This window comes from Rhipicephalus microplus, unplaced genomic scaffold, assembly GCF_043290135.1.
Source record: "Rhipicephalus microplus isolate Deutch F79 unplaced genomic scaffold, USDA_Rmic scaffold_15, whole genome shotgun sequence".
NCBI classification, from domain to species: Eukaryota; Metazoa; Arthropoda; class Arachnida; order Ixodida; family Ixodidae; genus Rhipicephalus; species Rhipicephalus microplus.
This window is the reverse complement of record NW_027464588.1, coordinates 37,841-59,112: the sequence shown is the minus strand read 5'-3', so window position 1 is coordinate 59,112 and position 21,272 is coordinate 37,841. Positions and strand designations below refer to the sequence as shown.

General features: G+C 44.0%; 2 protein-coding genes across 4 annotated transcripts in view; one reads left to right on the top strand and one right to left on the bottom strand.

The window, feature by feature from the left end:
- The window catches only part of LOC119174261 (NADP-dependent malic enzyme), a 144,785-nt gene that overhangs the window by 116,548 nt on the left and 6,965 nt on the right, over nt 1-21,272 (bottom strand). The window lies entirely within an intron of this gene.
- On the top strand, nt 942-21,214 carry LOC119174262 (smad nuclear-interacting protein 1). Of its 2 annotated transcripts, XR_012888719.1 has the most exons (6): nt 942-1,154; nt 2,557-2,720; nt 7,096-7,201; nt 14,416-14,612; nt 18,038-18,748; nt 19,859-21,214. XR_012888719.1 is itself a non-coding variant. In XM_037425096.2 (5 exons), the coding sequence occupies exons 1-5, from the start codon at nt 1,032-1,034 to the stop codon at nt 18,384-18,386; spliced, it is 939 nt and encodes a 312-aa protein (XP_037280993.2). In that variant the 5' UTR covers nt 942-1,031; the 3' UTR covers nt 18,387-21,214. The 2 variants fall into 2 exon arrangements, 1 of the variants encoding a protein (XP_037280993.2); XM_037425096.2 differs by having other exon boundaries at nt 18,038-21,214.

Here is a 21,272-nt window from a genome sequence, read left to right as displayed (position 1 = left end):
ATTCTTACTTGTCTCCTAGTGGCATCTCAAACTACTGCGTTTTAGATGACGCAACCGGGAGGATGTGCTTTCCCTCCATCTTTTTTTTCTCTCTTTTTTTTTGACGTCACAAGCATTACGCGTGATTTTTCCTGCCACACGAATTACACTAAATCATTGCAACCGCCAGCCACACAGACCACTTCGCACCTAAATAGCGGCCCATGCACCTTGTAAAATCCCAAGCTAGTGTACTCGGGGTATAAATAAATAAATAAATAAATAAATAAATAAATAAATAAATAAATAAATAAATAAATAAATATGCGGTTCTTGCACTTTTTTATGCACTGAGCCCAATATGAAAAATATTTCTTAATTACACCCGGTATCTCGGCGGCATGCGTTTCCACTAAAATGCCACTGAAATAAACAGATGGAATTTAGCTCGATGTGAACGATAATTAGCTATATCATTGCTGGATAATAAGTTATTTCTGAACAGTATGTGAAGTGAAGGCAGACAGGTGTTTTTTTTCTAAGAGAACAAACACATCTTAAAAAGGTGCACGAGTTTGATGCATTGATACATGGGCATGTGCGCCATATCCTGCACGGAGCTCGGACGAGTGGCACGTATTAGTGGTACGCCTACTGAATGAACGATTAATATTTACCGGTTGCGATTAAAGTTGGGTCATACTCATAAGGCAGTCACAAAATTAAGCGATTTCCCAACAGCCGTTGGCTCCCTTCCGCATCTATCGCTAGCACGCCAATCACCATCGAAAATGCCACGTACGACATCCAGACCAACTACAGTGCACAGAGCATATTCTAGGCATTATATACCAACGTTACTAGAACCAGGTTGATCCAGACTCCAAAGTCGAAGACGCGAAAGTACGCATCACTGCCGAACACAGCTAAAAAGAGACGGTCAATTTTTTCGTTTCGGTTTCGTTTTGACATTTTCGGGCGATGCACGTCGCTCGCGTCGCTCCAGGAAAACTTTCAAGATGGCCGACGTCAGGATGTTTTCGATGTTGTGAATGCACGCCGCAACGCTGTTCATCACAATGAGCGATCACAAGGAGAAGCGGAGAAAAGACGACACAAGACGCAGGAGAAACTCCAGGTCACCCAGCGCTCAGCACAGGTCAAAACACCCCAAGGTAGCCGCTCCCACGATCGTTGAATCCAAGACGCACGCTCGGGAAACCGTCGCGAATGCATCCGTGCCTTTCGATGACTAAATCGGCGCTCTTCGACGTTTTCACTTGTTTTTCATCGCGTACTGTTAGTCACTTACGAATGCAAGCTCTCGATTTTCGCCTGATTTATTTTTAGCAACGTAACGTCGGCATCGCGCATCCTAACAAGGTCGTATACTCGCAACGGTGTGGCCGCTTTCTGATACGTAGTTTTCATTCATGAACGATGTCAAGCACACGCTCCCAGTTTGTCCGTGACCCCGCTTCGAACTAAACCTTTGGTTCGCTCGCCTGAACAGATAAGCAAAAAAGGCGATTTGATGAACGCCGCTATTTCTATCCGAGCAGAAAGTTCAGCAATCGAACATGCAGGTACGCCTTTGTGTGATCGTGTGGCTGACAGGAGGTATGGTATTTCACAGCCCGTGGCTGCCGTTGAAGGCTTTAAGTTGTAAATCAAGCCGCTTTGTAGAAGCTATTGCATAGAAGCGCGCTAGCCATCGAAGCTGGTTCATTGAAGCTTGGAACAAGTCATGAATCGTCGACTCGTACAGTAAACAAAGCGTAACGGCAGCATATTATATGACTTTTAATGTGTGATATATCCCATTATCCTTTAATTTATTTTTTGTCTCTCATATGTTTTGTTTCGGTCAACTGAACGGACGCAAGCTTGAATGAAAAATTCATTGAGTGGTTAGTTGAATGGAAAGAAAGCAAGAACAATTAAATGTGCATTTTCACCCCCTGCTAAAGCGCATTAAATTCATAAATATCAAAAATGCATTGACTATATGGTGCTGAAGCTTTCCATTACATCTTTATTCACCCAAATTTTCATGTAGGTTGTATTTTCTCTGTTGCATGTATGCATACATCAAATGCTGAGATACAGTTGGCTGTCATGGAACATGTCAGCATGTTGTGTCAGAAATCTTTTTGAATTTTGAACTGCAGGCAATGGCGTTTGAAAAGGAACTTTGGTGACAGTTTCTGATGCTGGCATTCTGTTTTGGTGCTAATAGCTTGTTCCACATGACAGCCATAAATCTGTTTTTAATTGTTACTGTATTCATTGACATGCACTTTGCTGTAACTAAAGACATACCTTGTTGTAGAAACCCTGGGGGCAATATCAGTGTATTGCCCCAAATTGCACTGGGCCTTATATTCAATTGTTTTTTGTATATGAATATCCAATATCTTTTTTTTGTACATATGTGCCACATTTTTTATCTAGCATAGTTGCTTGTTCTTCTTAGTGTGCTGCACTGTGTTTCCAAGAACTGAAAAGGATAGTAGTGTCAGTAACATTATTTTGGTATTTTCAGACTATCACTATCGCGCTGCCCCACTTGTGCAGGTTGATAAAGACATGGGCGGCCGCAGAGAGAACCCCGAAAGGCACCGGGAGAGGCACGAACAGCGCCGCAGAAGCACAAGCAGGGAGGATGACAAGAAGCGGCGGAAACACGACGACAGCAGCCACCACCGGCCGCCCCACTCCCGAGAGAACCGTCGAGACCGGTGAGCCAAGTTACAAGTTAGAACAATAAAACAGGGCAGTAAATGTTTCGAATAATAACTGGGCTTTGACATTCTAACACCACCATATGATTATAAGGGAGATTGAAATGGAGGGCTTGGAATATCTGCTGTTCTTTAAAGGAGAACTTACACAAAAATTTTTCACCTTGTTTTTGTTTGTTGCAATAGCTAGCTTATAACCCACTTATCACAGCTGGAAACCTCATTTGCACGAGTGCATGACAATTTTTTATTTAAAGATACTGATTTAGAGCGTCCAGTCGCAGTTTTGATTTCACAGAGCAGAGAGCTAGGTAGGAGCAGTTTTGGTGGAACTGAATATACGAACAGCGCAACCTAGAAGTAGTTAGGCTATAACTACTTAAAGGTTGCGCTGTTCCTATATTCAGCTATGTCGTACCAACTTGCCCAAGTTTCCACACACACATACACACAGTTCTAGCGGGCACGTAGACACAGCTGTCCTCAACGTTACTAGACTATGTTCATTAAAACTCTCGTGCGTGCATAGACTGGCCACCAATCGTCGCATCTAGTGGCGCTGCTGTTCCTTCTTGCTCGGTCAGCGCGGCAGAGCAGCGGAAATGCAGTCTTCCCGTGGCTGTGGCACGGTTGGAGGTTGTGTGTTTGTTCATATTTTGGTCGGTTTTGTGACCTTTGTTTGGCCTAGCCGTGCAGTGATGACAGTGGTAAAAAAGTGAACAATGCCAACGTGCTGTGTCCCTGGATGAACGAACGGCTATGCGACGGACATCGAGAAGTCAGGCCGGCATTTCTTCATTGCTCCCAGTGATGAGACGTTTCGCTCCGCATGGAACAGGGTAATTCCACGTGCTATAAAGAACTCTCGGCGAAGTTCAAGGTTTGTGACGTTCATTTTCATGAGCAAAGTATCTGCAAGAACTATGTGCATATCATTATTGGAACTGTTGTCGAAATGCCACGTGGAAAATGGAGCCTCATTGATGGTGCTGTTCCGAAGATTTTTCCCAACCTGCCTGCTTACTTGTCTCCGTTGAGAAAAGCCTTAATGCAGGCAAGTCGACAGCTCTTGCCCAAAAGCAGGCTCGAAAAGGAAAACTGGCTGGGTTCCTTCTGCAGATTCAGTTGCGAGAGCATGCTCCTGGTGATGAATTCCAGCATAACTACAATCCCCTGTCGCGAGAGATGCGGTTTTACATATCTTGCTGGGTATGTCGTGAAAAAAATCAGGGAAATTCTCCATCAGTGCTGACTGTCCCTGCATGCTCGTGGGTACCCACAATGTTTTACCAGCGGTAATCCTAACCAAAATGCTATCATATGTACCCGGCGCCCTCCAGCAACCTTCAAGTGCCCTGACGTGTCTACTTTCAGTGATTGAGGGCGTCATTGAAGAAAAGATGCTATCAAAGGAGGTGTTTGGAGGCTTCTTTTGGACAATTGTAAAAGAACTCGGCCAAAATGATCTTGTGCGTGTTGGTTGTCAGGTGCACTTTGAGGAGTTCACGGTGACACGTATGCATTTTTATGCGTGGTTCCTGTAACGAGAACGTGCCTTGAATGTTCACCTAAAGTCGGCCCGCAAGCGAGCAAAGCTCATATAGACCTCAACGTTGCCCTTCTGAATGTGGTGCTCGTGTTAGTTTCATTTTTTTCATGTCAAAATAAAGTGTTAAGAGAGTGTATATGTCATATGAGGTGTCTTAGGTTTAATGATGTCACTTTACATTATGTACACCAGTTGGCATGCTGGTGGTTACTTAACAGCTGCTTCAGTGATTAAGATTAGTTGGCCAAACAGGATTAACAGGCTTTTCCCACAAAGAACAGGCAGTTTGAGTCGCAGGATTGTGTAGCTAGTTTTCAAAACTGTTGCTGCTTAGATACGGTGACGGGTCACTCGGGCGCTGAGAGCATTAGCTTTGAAACGAGTCTGGCATCTTGATGGCAATAACGAAACGTAACGGAAATCTTCATCATGGCTCATTACTAAATGTGCGAGAATCCAACATCTTCCAACAGCCCTTAACGGAGCCTAGCGGATGACCAAGGCTGCTGGAGCTCTTGCAAATGCACTTAAACAGCGCAATCACGGGAGAGCGCAGCGGCAATTTTCACATTTGGTAAAGTTTTTCTGTTGATATGCTAAACACAAGGCCACAAAAATAATGAAAAGATAAATCAATGAAAGCTACTGTTGCGATTGTGCGGAACTGAGTCAAGCCTGTTCGCCAGTACGAGAGGTGCACTTGCGTAGAGCTGCTTCCAGGGCTCCCGTCATCTGGCGACAAGCCAACGCATGTGGGTGCCCACAATGTATTGCAGCTGCGGAAAGTTTGAAAACTGAACCTAGTCTAGTAACGTTGGCTGCCCACGCAAAACATTCATGTGTCGGCGCGTTTAAAGCATGTGCCAGCGTGCGTCGTACTGATAGCCAGCGTACCAAAGCCACTAGCTCGGAGGAAGAAAGCGCAGGTAGTGCAAGTGTAAGGCATGTTCCAAGCAAAGAGCCAACACAAACTGGTGACGTAAGTTTGTTTACAGTTTCGCCGCGTTGATGTCGGTGTCACAAGGGGCGTCACATTTTGCTCAGTTGCGTGGCATGCACTCTAAAATTGATTTAAATGTGTTCTAGGCTATATTTGCCCTTGATATTTCATAGATGTTCTGTACGTTTGGATAAATTTATCGCACTCATTATCTAGCCTTTGAAACTTTCTGTCGGGGCTCCTTTAAAGCGCACTGGCACGGCACACGGGCATCTAGTATTTTGCCTTCATCAAAATGCGACTGCTGTGGCAAGGATCTAACCCGTGACCTTTGGGTCAGCAGTTGAGCATCGTAACCGCCAAGGCAGGTAAATGTTTCGAAGCTGTCACCTGTGGGCCCTTTGTGAAACATTAGAAACAGCTTGTATGCCAAGTAAACTAGTCTGCAATGGCAATACAAGTTATCCATGAGACAAGGAAAGTGTAAACCCTGTTGTTTTCTGTTGTGCAGCCCCCCACTGCCAATGCGTTCACATTTCCCAACAACACACATGATCGTGCCAGGGATTGTCAGGCCTGAATGGTTACGCATGATAGAGGTAGACATAGGATTTTTCCATACACTGAATCAGGGCTATGCAAGTAGTCAAAGCGAAGGAGTGTTTAGTTGAGCTGAGAAAGATGGTGGCCTGATACGTGCCTAATGTCAGTTCATACGATTGAGCACATGCTAGGGCAGACAGGTGTGAATGCATATGCTGCTCTAGGCTAGCCTTCCGAGCCGATAATCATGAGGGGCTAGCAGGATATCTCTACCTGTGCACCCTGTTTTGGAGGTAAGTTGGTAATGGTGCCAGAGTTGGGTGAACGGAGATGCTGGTCACTTCGTGTGCACTGTTTTCCTGGTCATGGAGGTTGCGTAATCCAAAGTTTTAGAGATGCACTGAAGTCAGAGGCAATGCAAAATGTTCTTTCCAATTTTTCCATCCTCAACATCATGCCATCATTGGAAGAGCAGGCACCTGTAGTCATCTTCATTGACTTGATGTTGAAGGTAGCATGTGCAATCTGAATTGGCGTATAAGAACAATGCTTGGTCCTGATTTTCTCCCCTAGATGTTAGCCTCCTTGTGCTATCGCTAGAATTTTGCGAAAGCATTTCTCTTATACAGACTGCTCTAATGTGGCTCCTGAGCGTATCTTGATAGGTCAATTAAGATACTGAGAGATATGAATTTCGTGCACGGGCACTGTAACACCATACGTGTATACACATAGTATGACGCTGAAGAAACTGCATACTGCCTACCCTTTGCAGTGGTCATATGTTGCAGTTTGGAACAAAAGCTCATCGACCATAGTTTAACAGCCAAAAAAGAAAGGAACAACTCAAGGATTTGTGCTAAATGATTGACTATAGCATTTAGCTGTGCGTGCAGGAAACAAAACTGCAGTGGCCACTTTCTGGCAGTGAAGAAATTTACCTCTCTAATTGCTATACCTGAAAAACATTTTTTCTTAACTTTATTGTGTAGAATTTGGCTGTGCAAGCGAATGTCATGATTAATAAGGTCATAATTTACTGGGCTTACAGCAAAATAGAAAATAAGATGATTAATTTGTAGCCATAAGATAATTAATCACCTCTGTCTGTTGTCTCTCGATGTGTGGCGTTGGTGCAATGCAGTGCACGATCAACTTGTGAATGAGGTGCCTGCCCACTATAGTTAGATACACGAAAGCCAGGTGAACGTTGAGATCACGGGGTGTCCTGAATAACTGCGGGCATTGTTCCCAGCGTTTAGCAAGGGTGTACTCCAGTGTTCTCACTAGGGTATTGTGTCAACACAAGTCTGTCAACTGTCTGTGTCACTGCTTTGCAGAGGCAGCCCACCACCTCGTAGAGATAGGAGACCTCGGCGGCACTCCGGAGATGGGGAGAAGCACCACTGGGGCAAGAAGGAACCCAAGAAGGAGCCGGAGGAAAAGGCAAGTGTTTTTCATGCTGAGAAAGCTTCTGACAGCAATGTGCAAGAATGTAGCTCTGTGGAGGCTTGACTTAAAGGAGCACCGACATCAAATTTACTCACTTCAAGATTTTCGGTGTCACAAGGGGCGTCACATTTCGCTCAGTTACGCGGCATGCACTTTAAAATTGATTTAAATATGTTCTAGGCTATATTTGCTCTTGATTTTTCATAGTTGTTCTGTACGTTTAGATAAATTTATTGCACTCATTATCTAGCTTTTGAAACTTTCTGTCGAGGCTCCTTTAAAGTGCACTGGCACGGCACACGGGCATCTAGTATTTTGCTTTCATCAAAATGCGACTGCTGCGGCAAGGATCTAACCCGTGACCTTTGGGTCAGCAGTTGTGCATCGTAACCGCCAAGGCAGGTAAATGTTTCGAAGCTGTCACCTGTGGGCAAACTTACTCACTTCAAGATTTTTGCGTCAACGAGTAGCTATCGACCCTCTAGCAGCGATTGGCGACCTATAACGCAAGTGATGGATGAATAACTATCACTTTTATTGATTTATATCACTGGCATATAGCACGATTCAAAACAGCCAGCAATTGCGTCATTATTGGTGATGGGAGCGCTTCCAGTGGTGCTACCTCCTGGTCACCTCCAGATTGCGCCAGAGCTCACCACTTTTCCACAGAAAAGAGTGACATCAGGTTCAGCTGGTGCGCAAGCATTTCCTCGGCTAGGCGCACACATTCAGTCGTCGCCGTACGAATTGTCGACTAGGGTTGAATACGACAATACTTGATCTCCGTGTAAAAAAGAACTTAATTTCAGATTTAAAACATGCACATGATAATTACAGAATGAAAATGGGCCACTGTGCGAACCTGCAGAAAAAATATCGCATTCTTCTTTTTGAACTATGGACAACTGCACAGAGAAAGAATATTACGATTGTGGCAGATCGGGCATAAGGGATGGTTTGTATAGTGAAAAACGCAGGCAAAATAGACGCGAGCTCTGGACGGTTTGTCAAAAGAAAGAACAGCCATAGTACAACACACAAGACGACCTATCAGCGTCCATGTCTCTTCTGTATGTGCTTTTCTTACAAACCGTGCCCGAGAGAAAAAAATCACTTGGGCGTAGCAAAACACTACATATGGCATCAGTGAACGATCTTGTGGCGATGTGCCTCGCCTCACAGTCCTCAGTAAGCGTCATAATTGAAGCGAAAATTGCCCAATCGCAACAGTAAGCAACATTTTGCCTTTAGTAAGCACATGCTAGCTGCAATTTTTATTGCGCGTCGCACAGTGGCTGCGATTGCCAAGCTTTCGCTCTCCTGGCGTGTCCCTGTCCACAGAAGGGAACCATGGGGAGCGCCCGCCGCAGTGCGGTGACGGGAGCAGTTATCCCACTTTCTCCGATTACGCACTCTGTGTGAAAATGGGAAGGCTGAAAGAATGGTGTGCGGCTGGCTCGTCTCGGAGGCCGTGCCCTGCTTGATATGGGGATAATGGGAACATTAAGGAGGGAGCTCTTGCGTGGAAGTGCTAGAAAATTTGTAAAGGCTGCCAAAATGTTCACACCACCCTCCCCTTAATGAAGAATATTCAGGTTACTGAAAATAAAAACCTTTATAATTGGGCATTTCTTCTAATGACTTCCAGAGCTGTCAAATGAGTTTTCAGAGTCTAAGAATTAGACTTACATACTCTCTCTGCAAACTTTCGCGAAGTTCTGATGTCGTTCCAGTGCAAAATTGTGGTGGCACTTCAATGAGACATGTTTATCATCAATTTATATGTAACGAAGTTTCATTTCTCATGGATGAAAATAACTTTATTGAAGGTCCGGCGATTATAACAACCCGGGTTCAGGTCTGTCATGAGGAGACCTCGAGGCCTTGCCTCGTCCCACGCGCCTGAGACTTGCTGGACCACCAACCCTTGTGTCCAGAAGTTGGAGCTGCGCAGAGCGGCAGCTTACTGGGATGCAAAGGATCGTGGAGTTACTGCTATTTTAGCTGTTCTAGCAGGACTCTCTCACAGCATGTGCGAGAGTTTCGCTGTAGTTGCCCGACAATTTGCAAAGAGCATTCAGGTATTGCACAGAGAAAATGTGCTGCAGTTGCATCGGACTGGAGTAGAGCTGTTGCCAGACTACTTCCTCGCAACAGTAGGGGCGGCTGTTGCCAGACTACTGCCTGACGTTGTTTTGGTGTTGTCATTGTACCTGACTAAATGGTCTAGCGTATTTTGCACCAAAAAGTCTGAACTCAATCAGGGGTCTCCCACCCTGTGTGGTGGGTCACTTCTCGTGCATAGTGGTGTGCCAGCTCGTTCGAGTTGGCGGGGTGATGTGAGGACTTGTTGGTGGTGGTGGCAACGTGTGCTGGGAATTATAGGATCTCAGAGCAATAAGAGGGCTGTTGATTAGTTTTAATATCTTGTGGAGGAACACACCCTTACTCGGAGTTGTTCGTCAGATTGTGAGTCGCTAAAAACTGTGCTCAGAAAGGATCGATGAGCATTATCGCAACTTCTTAGCAATCGCAACTGCTGTTTCTGGCTATTCCGTGCTAGCTGCACGCATACCTAAGTCAGGAGTCAACGTCTGCAATGGCCGTTGTGAACAGGCGTTTTTTGTTTTTGTACTCTGGCATGTTCATGAAGCGCGTATTGCTATGTCACCAAATAAGCGCAGTAGCGCATTCACATGAGCCTGGATTGCTGATGATCAGCACATTGCTTATTTTGGGAAGAAGGGCTTGTTTGTGACCATGTTGGACATGATAATTGAGGCAGAGTTGAGACAGGATGGGCTGACCCATGGCTGTCGGGGAAATGCATTAATGTTGTGAGACCCCTTGCACAACCACTATCTTTGGAAGCGTGTTGTATACCCCCAGGAGCAGCAGACGAGTGGTGCTCGTAGACTCCTGTAGGCTAAGGGCGATCTTGTAGGTCCGGCGTATCAGGATGTTGAGTCTCTCCCTTTCGGTGACCATCCATTTGTGGAAGGCAGCCGCGTAGTTTATGTGATTGATTTCGAATGAGGATATGAGGCACATGACACTGTCCTCCTTCATTTCCTTGTCTTGGTAATGCGTTTGATCAGGTGGATGGCCGCTGTAACCTTGCCTTCGATCTTGCGGATAGTTTCGTCGTTTGATCCATTGGCTGCCATGTGCATGCCAAAGATGCATATCTTTGGGACTCTGGAAGCTGTGTTGAGTACACAGAAGTTTTTCCTCGCATTGGCATGTTTCACTAAAAGGCTTGGGACGATGGTGCGGACCACAGAGGCAAAAATTAAGACCCTTCCGTGGGGCTAGTAGTCGCATTGCTGACTTGCGTGGGACTTTTGTGAATGTATTTCTGAAATGACGCGGCGGAGAGTCGTCATCGGAGTAGAGCAGCGTGTTTCTCAGCAGTGGTTATGGAAAAAGGTGCATCTTAACGCTTTCCTCGCCTTCGTAGTCGCAGAGATGGAGAGCATACCGCTTATGTGTGGTGTGCAAGAATACTGGCACTTGTTGCAACTTGAATGAATCTCAAGTTGCTAACAATTTTGATCATGAAGAAACAAGACATTGATGCTTGTTTGGGGATGTTGCAAACCTCACTCTTCATGATCCTGAACTTGGAAGAAGCCATAACTGGCTATGTAGAGAATAGAATCTATTTCTGGCAAAGGCAGTCAGAGCATAGGTACAGGCTCATTTACCTCAGAAGAGTTTTTTTTTTTGTCTGCTTCTTTTATAGGGGTGCTGGTGCAGTACGAGCAGTAATTTTTCGAGCTGCTCACCATTACCAGCAGTACTGTTATCAGCTGTATAAAATTATGTGATTGTTCTGGGATAAGCCAATGTATAGTAATGACCGAAATTTGGAACACAGTAATGGGTCTTCCAGTTCTGAATTTAATATGCATCGTTGCCAAACAAAACATGACCACCACAAACAGAGGTGTCTTGAAGGGGCCCTCCAATGCTTCGAAACATCGTTGCCGACTGCATCAACATGTAGTGGTGTTCACCAGAACTGTTGCGAGCGGAAATGATTACGGATGGCACCAGCCTGTGAGTGGATAAATGTAATGCAGAATTTAATGACAACACCGCATCAAAATAAGGATTACCATTGGGTATCTTTTTTATTTTGTAAGGTTTTTTTACTGAATGCGGGAAAGACTAAAGCTCTCTTGGCTTCCTGAGCTTGAGAACCGCAAAGCCGGTCAAAAAACGCGCTGAACGCCATGGAGCAAGAGGAAATGCATCGGGAGATGCTCCAGGCAACGTGGTTTGAAATAAGTGAAAGGGAAAAAATGTAAGAGGGTTGATAGAAAGATCAGTAGCACTACGAAACATTATAGAAGCGTTCACGAGCTGCATCGTTTTGCACGTGCGGTTCACTCTTCAAGCGCCACAATTATTTTTTACCATCACAACAGGGTCCTCAATAGGTTGGAAATAACAGGCAATATGGCATACAGGCTTCCTGTATGTAGGGGCTTTCCATTCATTTCATTAAGAAGCCATCTTACGTCATGGGGCAAGAGAAACACAGTTAAGGGACCTTGTGAAAGGCTTCAGTCTATGCAACAAAGTAGAAAAACAGATGAAACAATGAGGTCGAAGAAAGTCTTGGAGGGCCCCTTTAATTCAGCTTGTTTCCATGCTTCCATGCGATTTTAGACGACAGCTCCTCTTATGTGTTGTGATGCTGACCGAGTGGAAAAGAAGTGGTTCAATTTAGTGAGCATGGTAGCATCGGTGTCAAACCACTTTGGGCAATCCCCAAGGTTTTGGTGGCGAGTCACAGTGGAAAAAGAGACTAAGTGGCAATAGCTTCTTCAAACGCTTGTGATGAATGTGCATAGGACCTGTGTTGCCTTTCCTTTTTTTCTTTCGATGTCACTCTGGCAAAAAGGACGTTTTCGCTGTGGCATCATATTGTGGTTCGTGGGTCACAGGCTCAAAAAAATTTTATATTTTTTAACGTTGGTCTAGTGGCTAAGGTACTTGGCTGCTGACCCGCAGGTTGCGGAATCGAATCCCGGCTGCGGCGGCTGCATTTCCGATGGAGGCAGAAATGTAGGCTTGTGTGTTCAGATTTGGGTGCACGTTAAAGATCCCCAGGTGGTCGAAATTTCCGGAGCCCTCATAATCATCCTCTTTCATAATCATAGTGTGGTTTTGGCATGTTAAACCCAACAAATCAATCATCAATCAACGTTCTGAAATTAGTTTTACTGTGCTGCTGTATCGCTTGAACATTCGTAAGCACTGAAGTGCAAAACTCTATTATTTGGCAACTGTACTTTGAATAAAGGATTGAATTCTAATTTAGCAAAGTGTAAATTTAATGAATTTACTTGCCTATTTTACTGGCTTCTGTATTGAAATTCAGGGTCAGTTACTATATCGGCTGCAAAGCATGAGATGCAGATGCTCTTGCTTTTGACTCGGTGTGCCGCCTCACTTTAATGCCTTCCGAGATAATGCTCACTGGTTAAACCTTGTCTGAACACATCTGTCTATCTGCCACTTCATGGTCCTAAGCTGACAATTGATGCTCATCTAAAAAAGGCATATCAAAGAAAAACTGAAAACTGAAACTTGTGGTGAAAGCAGAGCACAAGCATTCTCTGCTTTATGCACCAAAAAAGTAGATGGTGTTATTGCAACGTTTAGATAAGCTGGTGATTATATAGTGCCCAACTGAACAGATGAATGCATTGCGCTCCGTAACCTTTCATAATTTGAGTCGTAAAGCAGAAGCAAAGCAAGATCAAAATGAGGGCCCCCTTTAACTTCTTAGCTTTTACTTATCTTTCCCTTCTTAGGGAAGGATGACATGGGTGAAAAATTTACGTCATAACACGCCGTGACCTTGAGCACATGTGATAAAGTGCAATTGCACTGTCCCATTGCCATTTCTGTTTACAAGTGTTGCTCAATATGTAGTGTTAGCAGACTTAAGAGCGCGCGCAGCTCTGGCAGCCTGTGGCAGGAAGTGCGTTTGATCCAAATGATGATCTCAGTTTATAGCAGCTGTTGGCCTGCAGCATGCTACCTTCTGCTCGATGACAAGCTGGTAGCTCCAAAGTAATTGAAGACGGCCATCTTTATCGAAAGAGAGCACTTGGGAAAATGGGAACTTTGCGCTCCACTTATAAGCTCTCCTTGATGGCATGACTGCAAGAAGATTGGGCTGAGATGTTCATAGAAGTGTCTGCTGTCCACAGGATGTTCTTTCTTTCGAAGAGGCTGAGGGGTGCTTCATGACCCCTTTAAGTCTTGTCCGCAAGCAGTGACATCACTCATCCCTAGAGAACAATGCTTTTCCCGCCGTTAAAGTCTGCCACCACTGGAATTCGGCTCATCACTAGCATTCCAAACATGTAGCACGTTTGTGGCATAGTGACTTGCTCCTTGTGCTCAATCTGTCATACTTGTAGTCCACAATCTGCTTTTCCATCTTCTCACCAGTGCCCGGTCTATGTGCCTTGTCGCACCTGCATCAGTATTTGGCTGGCAGCCTAATTTTTTTGTTCTTGCTTGCATTGCTCATTGTGAAAGCACGCATGCTTGTCAGGAAAAGTAGTGCATGCTGCCTGTTGCTCTTTTGTTATATGTATATACAACGTAGGGTAGCTTTCCTTTCTTTGGCAACTGAGATACAGTTAAGTGGTTGTTCTCGCCATCTATGAGGACAGAAGCTCAATCACACCATTACCTACTATCATGACAGTTACGTAGCACCACTGCATGCTGATATAATCAAAGCCATCTTGGCTGTACTCTGAACCAAGAATAAAGAAAGTGCTACTTCACTTCTCCATCTTAGCGTTTGCTGCGACTCATGACTTTACTGCTAAGTTGATCAATCAAGTGCCTGTCTTGCACTCCGGAGCGGCAGCAGTGGGTAGGAACCGTTCGAATATCTGTCCAGCCGTTTGGAGTTATCTTTCACGTGTTTGTGGTACACTCTCGGCATACGAAAGTCTCTTAAACAAGACTGCTGCTTCAATAGAACAACTGCCTTTATTATGATTGGTTTTGTACCTGAATACTGCAACTCCGTCCACATTTCAATAAATAGAACTCTTGTTGAACGCAACGTATTTTTTTGGTTCCTTCAGGTTCGGTTTAACCATCGTCTACGAGTATACAGTATTAGGAGAAGTGTGAAACTGTAACATTTTTCTATCTGTTCCCAGGTGGCGGTGAAGCCTGAATTCGGCCTCTCCGGCAAGCTGGCTGAGGACACCAACGTCTACAATGGAGTGGTCATCAAGTACAATGAACCGGTCGAAGCCCGGAAGCCTAAGCGCCGGTGGCGGCTCTACCCTTTCAAAGGCGAAACCAGCCTACCCTTTATTCCCCTGCATCGACAGAGTGCCTATCTGCTTGGCAGGTAAGAGATGCAAGATCACCTACATTCAAACCTTTACAGGGTCAACATCTGTCAATTCAACCCTGATGGGACTGACAAGATTCATTGATGAATCTAGTAGGTCAAATAGAGATGGAGGCAAAAAAAGAAAAAATTAAACCACCAAATTTCCTGGTTTTATTTGCCTCAGCTGTAGGAAATTCTCAAATCAAAGATACACCCATGATTTACATGCCTAAAATAGAAAATGAATGTAAAAAACGATGTTATAAATCCCAATTTGGTAATAATAATAATAATAATCACCAGGGTTTTACGTCTCAAAGCCACGATACAATTATGGGAGCCTGTAGTTAAAGGCTCTGGTAATTTCAACCACTTGGGGTTCTTTAATGCGCACGTAAATATAAGCACCGTGTCCCCAAAGGGCAGCTTGCTTCTGCACAAAGAAACCCTCCAGGGCTCCATGTGTGCGCTCATTCGTACGCATGGATTAGACCTTCCTGGTGGCTTAACTCGCCGAAAGGAGGCTTCGCTCAAAAGATTTGTGTGGGCACGCCGCCTTGACTCTTGCCATCTGGGATACATGGACTTTCGGCGCACAGCCTCCCCCTACGACGTGCACATTCTGTGTTACCCCAGCCATTAAGGCAGCCCTTGCTGATTTATTAGGGACCTGTTCGAGCCTTCACCAGGCTCGCATTCGCCACCTATGCGGCCTTCACTACCACCCCGGCCGACCATCTGACTTAACGCGCTTGGCGCACGGTCCACTGCATCGACCACTCCTGGCCTTCATACAGGAAACAGAGCTCTTCCTTTTTATTTAACTTATGCCATAAGGTATACTGGCGCCAATAAAAAAATATATATATAAGCACCAAGCCTTCTAGTATTTCGTCTCCATTAAAATGTTGCCACCGCAGCTGGTATTCAATCACCAGACCTTTCGGTCAGTAGGCAAGCTCCATAACGACTAGAGAACTGTGGTGGGCACTAGAAAGCATAAATTTTTAAAAAGTCAAACACGCACTTCCACTTTTCAGCAAGAAAAGCATAGCATGCCTCCAATTATGGCAAAAAGGAAAAAACAAGATTTATCAGCATTTTCTTTAGAAAAACATTCATTTGCAGCTGTGATCATTGGTCTTAAGTACAAACTTATCACTATAAAAAACAACAATGCACTGCTGTCTGTATGGTTGATAATGTGCTTGACGTCCTGCACTGAGGTGGTTGTTAAAGGAAATGAGCTGGTACCGCATGTGTGAACATTTGGTTAGTCGATTTTTTAGATGTGCATAATAAATTTGAAGTTTTACAGTAGTATAATAAACAATTGAGAACTCAATTTTTGCATTGGCACCTTCACCACATGAAAACTGGACATTTTTGAGAAAGGATATTTGTTGTTTGGCGCACTGTGTCCAAAGTACATATTGGTGTGTTCCATACAAGACAGCATTGTTTCGAACATTGACAATGCTCCTATTGAAACAGTTTCTGTGGGCATCATTGAGATCAGTAGACAAAGTTGAGTTATTTGACTAACGCTTATAACTTCAAGATTGAAATGACACGTTTGGTCCCGCAGAAATGTATGGGAACCAGCCAGGGTTGTTGGTTGAGATCACCCTAATGAATGTCTTCTGTTTAATGAGATATAACAAGTTGTTGAATACAGTCTACGGTTGTTACAGATGTCATCCACTTTGGCATAACAAACCAACCTGTTCATCTAATTCACTTTGTACTGACTAATGTCTTGATTGGACCTACCCATTTGTACAATTGAGCCCCTTTGTTAAAGATATGCACCAGGTAGCAGTTCTTGTTCCTTTGTACGAAGTGTCTCTTATAAGAAAGGTCCACGCATGCACTTTCTAATCAAGCCCTATTTTAATGTAGGCACACTGTAGTCTCTTATACCCAATTGTCTCTTACGTTAGTGTCTCTTTAAACGGGTTTGACTGTATTGCAATGCTGGCAGTATTCCTGGAACACAGTCATTGTCTTCATTGTCTTCCACGACCTACAAAGGCTTCGTTGCATAATTATGTGGTTTCTGAAATTATAGCTAGCGCTGATTGCTGCTATGAAATTTGCAAGCTGTAAGTCAAAGTTTTCAGTAATGCTGAGGCTAACTGAGAATCACTTTAACATGATAAAATTGATAACTATGATAGTTGGTGATTTGTACTGATAGTAAAAAAAAAGCTCAAAAAAGGATGAGGATCAAGACAAAACACAGCACAAATGCTGCCGATTTCAACTAATAATTTTTATTGGCAAGAATGCATTATGTATTCACATGCAGAAATAATTGCACACTACCATTTCCTCCTAAAGGGAAACCACACATTTCAACAAGGGAAAGCATAACAATCACAGTCTACACTTGTCCTGTGTGAATTCTTTTCATCCCTGTGCTTTCTTTCTTTTTTTTTTAATATTTAACATCACATGATGTATTGTTCATGTACTGTGGATTTGTAAGCTATCAGGATGATCACTAACTCTCTTGCATGTAATTCTGCTCTCAAGATTTTGAATTCTTCTTCCTTGCTTTGACTGTTTCAAAGCGAATAAATTTTGAGTTTTAATGCGGTTTCCAAAGATTGTACATAAGCTTGCAAAGCACTTGTGAAGCCAGCCATGATTTTGATACATGTAGACTAGGTAGTTAGGCGAGGCCTGTTCATCGTGCAGTCTATGGCCACAGAAATTTCTTTCTGTGGCGTAGTTGGCATCTGTGTTTTCCCCGTGACTTGGGATGAATTCACTGCTTGACAGGGCTACACAGAACACGAATCAACAGCACCAACATGAAATGTAATGTGGTCATTGTGGTGAAGAAAACAGCATTCAGGCTAATAAAGATGGAACTATTAGGAAAAGTTATGCACGGGGACAACAGTTGAACAACAGATTAAAGTACAAGTAATGCATACTGTACAATGACAGCAGGGATCACAACATCAGCGTTCGGTAATCTCATCAGCAGTAAGGCGTATTGGCATCAAAGTTTCCAGCTTTGTCTTTGGTGACTGTGATGGTTTCGAAATAAGCAGTACTGTTCAAGTGTGCTTGAATTTATCAGAACAATCTGCAATAACCAGAAGTGTTCCTAGACATTCCAGTGCGGCATGCGCAAGGCAGTGGTTACGTGTGTAACACGTTACTTTCATGAAAATAGAAAAAGAAGCTCCTGTGGCACTATAGCATGCTGCATTTAATGCTGATTCATCAGAATAGGTAGTTATTAAGAACGGAACAGTATTGCTGTAAGCACGACATTATTTATCCAAAGTCTAGTTCTCTTCCTTGATTGGCTCAGAGGATTTGTAGCCTTTGCGGTGCTGCACTGACTTTGCAAGATAAGAGTGAAACTTGTGCAACGTTGAGAAAGCACCAGTGACGTCCTGTACTGTTGCCATCCCCCACAGGTCGAGACTGATCGCCGACATCCCGATAGACCACCCATCCTGCTCCAAGCAGCATGCGGTGTTGCAGTTTCGGCTGGTGCCATACACCCGCAATGACGGCACGACAGGGCGCCGCATACGGCCCTATGTCATCGATCTCGAGTCGGCCAATGGCACATTCGTGAACAACAAGCAGATTGACCCTCGCCGTTATGTTGAACTGCTTGAGCGGGACGTTCTCAAGTTCGGGTTCAGTACGCGCGAGTATGTCATTCTCCATGAGGAGTCTCAAGGGGAGCACCTTGACGACGACGTGGCGGGCACCGGTGAGGAGGAGGAACCGTCATCGAACACAACCAGTGCGGCGTAGACCTCTTCCTCGTCAACATTGTTGAATGATGAAAGAATCACTGCTTGATTTCTGTTTTTTTCTGTCATCACCAGAGTGCTGGTACATCACCATACTATGAGCCCAAAGACACTGCTGCGCTCTCCACATGTAAAGCTTATGACGTGTGACATGCTGTCACCGCAGTGTCTACAAAACTCTTGCAAGATCTTGCAGATGAACTGTATTACCATCTCTGCACTGTTCTGGCAGTGTTTTCTGAAGGAGGAGTTTCGGTGAACATCAGTTGTAGCACTGGGCACATCTGTTTCGTGGTGACGCAGTTGGTGGCTAGAGTTTGATGATGGTTAATTGAACTGTGAGGAACGATCTAACAAACATGGGTGGGTTGCTGTTTTTTTTGTTGTTTTAGCTTTGTTTCTTTGTTTTTCTGTTCTCACCGTGATTGGCAAGACACAACTGAGCTGCTACGAAAGGAGCGCAGAAGATTGGCGCTTGTTTACGCGAGAAGTTTTTTGTATTTACTGCTAGAGGCTGTCGATCGCAAGAGAAGCTGTATGTGGCACTGCTGAAAGCTAGGACTCGCATGAAGGTGATTGTCTGGGAAGTAATAGGGAAAGCAAACACATTTTCCTAGCCTTCGTTATTTACTGATATAAGATCAGAGGCAGAACATCCGAGTGCCTGCTGTATATATTACTCTCCTGACACATTGAGTGCTTTGTGTACTTTAGTGTCCTGTAAATTTTTAACACAAACTGAGGAGCAGGGAGGCCATTGAACTTTCTCTTTGCAAGTACAGGTAAAAAAAAAGAGATTACTCAAACTTGCATAAGTTACTCCATGTGGCCAGGTGAATGCCATGTTGCATAATTATAGGTGCAAGATAATAACGCGTGTCAGCGTTTGGATGTTGTATGCAGCCTATATTATTGCAGCATTGTATGGTCATAATGCTAGGTACTTGGTTCTTGTACATGCTGATATGTAAGCTGTAGTGATGATCACGAAGACAGTTTTGTTGTGGTGGATAGACCAGAACAATTTAACAATTGAAAAAAGGGCTGGTGTTTTTGTTATTGTTAGTATCTCTTGGCTAGCGAGCTGTCTGGTAAAGTATGGTTGCAAGTGCTAATGAGTGTTCACAGTGAATACTGATTGCCTAGCAGGTTATTATGCAATGTTTTTCAGTTATTTAAAGTATCTTTGGCTGGTCATTTCATGGATCTTCACTAGTGCCACAAAGCTTCTTTAAGGCAGAATATATGCTATGTTATAGTGCAGAATATATGCTATGTTTTAGTGATTGTAACTGACCTTCATCGCTGTTCAAGCCTGCTTTATGCATCAACTAGAAGTTAAAGGTTGAGGTAGCAGTCATTGTAGCGCTGCTGGGATTAATTGAAAATGACCATTTGAAGGTTCTTTTTAAGTACAGAAAGCACTGTGCCTGCATGTCTATCCACCAATGCTTTATTGGCATTTTTCTGCAGGAGAGCATCTGCACGACTGATCCCCGACTCTGGTCATGTCTGGCTTTCTCCCGAGAGTCAACCTGTTTCTTGAAACAAGTCTTGCGGGAGGCAAGAGACTGGTCTTAGGCATGACATTTGTGCTAGAGCGTGCAGCTGTGTTGTTTGTGCTTCGTGCAGTAAGGGAAGAGCTACACTGAACACCATTGCTCGAAGAATGGTGTCATCGTTAACAGTGTTTTCTTTTGGGTGTCAGGAAAGTGCAGGCAGTAAGTGAACTACACGATAGAAGTCTTGGTCGGCAATATAAAATGTGATGGCCCACATTTTTGCAGCTGTATACACTATCACGATGCAGTTAAATGGTGGAATCACATGACAGAAGGCCTAGAATTTTTCTGTCGCGCTTCTTGCCATTGCATAAATAGACAGCGCTCCTGCGTGCCCATTTTATTGACTTTTCAACATAAACATTGTATTTGATGCATTAAGATTTTGCTGAAGCAGCTCTGCCTTGTGTGAAAAGTGTCTGTCATGGGCAGTACTATTATCATCAGCAAACTGAATGAACTGTGATGCTTTGTGGCTCTTGAACTTGCTGCGGGGTGCGTGGGTGTTTGACTGCTGCTGCATTATATCACATGCTCTTTTTTTTTTCAAGATGTGAAAAAGTATTCGCCCACAGTTGAGGTAGCAGTGCCCCTGGTATCAACATCTTTGCCGCACCAAGTTGCTTGCGTACCAATGTTGCTTCCGCACCGAGTTGCTTGCATAGCAACAGACAGCAATTTCCAAGGCGTGAAAACTGAAAGTTGTACAGCTGTCAGTCATGGTGACTGACAATATGAAAACTAGTTCCAACAATGTGCGTTTTGCATTATAAGTCGCTAGCTGGCATTTTTCCATGCACTGCCATGGTAAAGTATATTTCGTTCCCACCTGTGCGTGGCTGCGTGAAGGGCTGGGTTTGAATACTTACTTCCATGGTAGGTAAAAGCATGTCGTAAAGGCTCTCACAAACACTCATGCCTAGTTATCTTCCCCTATAAAAGGACGCTCGAGCACAAGTCCACCATTTGTTAAAAACATCCTGCCAATATGCAGATCCTGCAGTACTTGTTAAATGGCCCCTCATATCTGAAAGACCAATTATTTGACCCTGACCTTGGTGCATAGGATTTGTGTGTGTGTGTGTCTGTTTTTTTTTTTTTTTTTTGGCAAAGCAGTAATTCAAGTGAAGCTGTGATGCCCTCTACTGGCCACCGAAACTCGTGAGTCATCCTCTGTGTACAGTACTTAAAACATTGTCTTCTTGACTGTATAAAGCAAATGTATGTTTTGTAAGCTTGAAATGTCCATAAAATAATACCCTACCCCTTTCGTTGTTGATCCTTGAAAAACACTATGCTGCATGTCTGTGAAAATGAAGGTCAGC

What these genes read in the sequence shown, in the direction of transcription:
- LOC119174262 (XM_037425096.2), top strand. Translation starts at nt 1,032, where the DNA reads ATGCACGCCGCAACGCTGTTCATCACAATGAGCGATCACAAGGAGAAG. An exon ending in ACAGGTCAAAACACCCCAAG is followed by an intron (nt 1,155 to 2,556) that starts GTAGCCGCTCCC and finishes CCACTTGTGCAG; the next exon opens with GTTGATAAAGACATGGGCGG. An exon ending in AGTGCCTATCTGCTTGGCAG is followed by an intron (nt 14,613 to 18,037) that starts GTAAGAGATGCA and finishes CATCCCCCACAG; the next exon opens with GTCGAGACTGATCGCCGACA.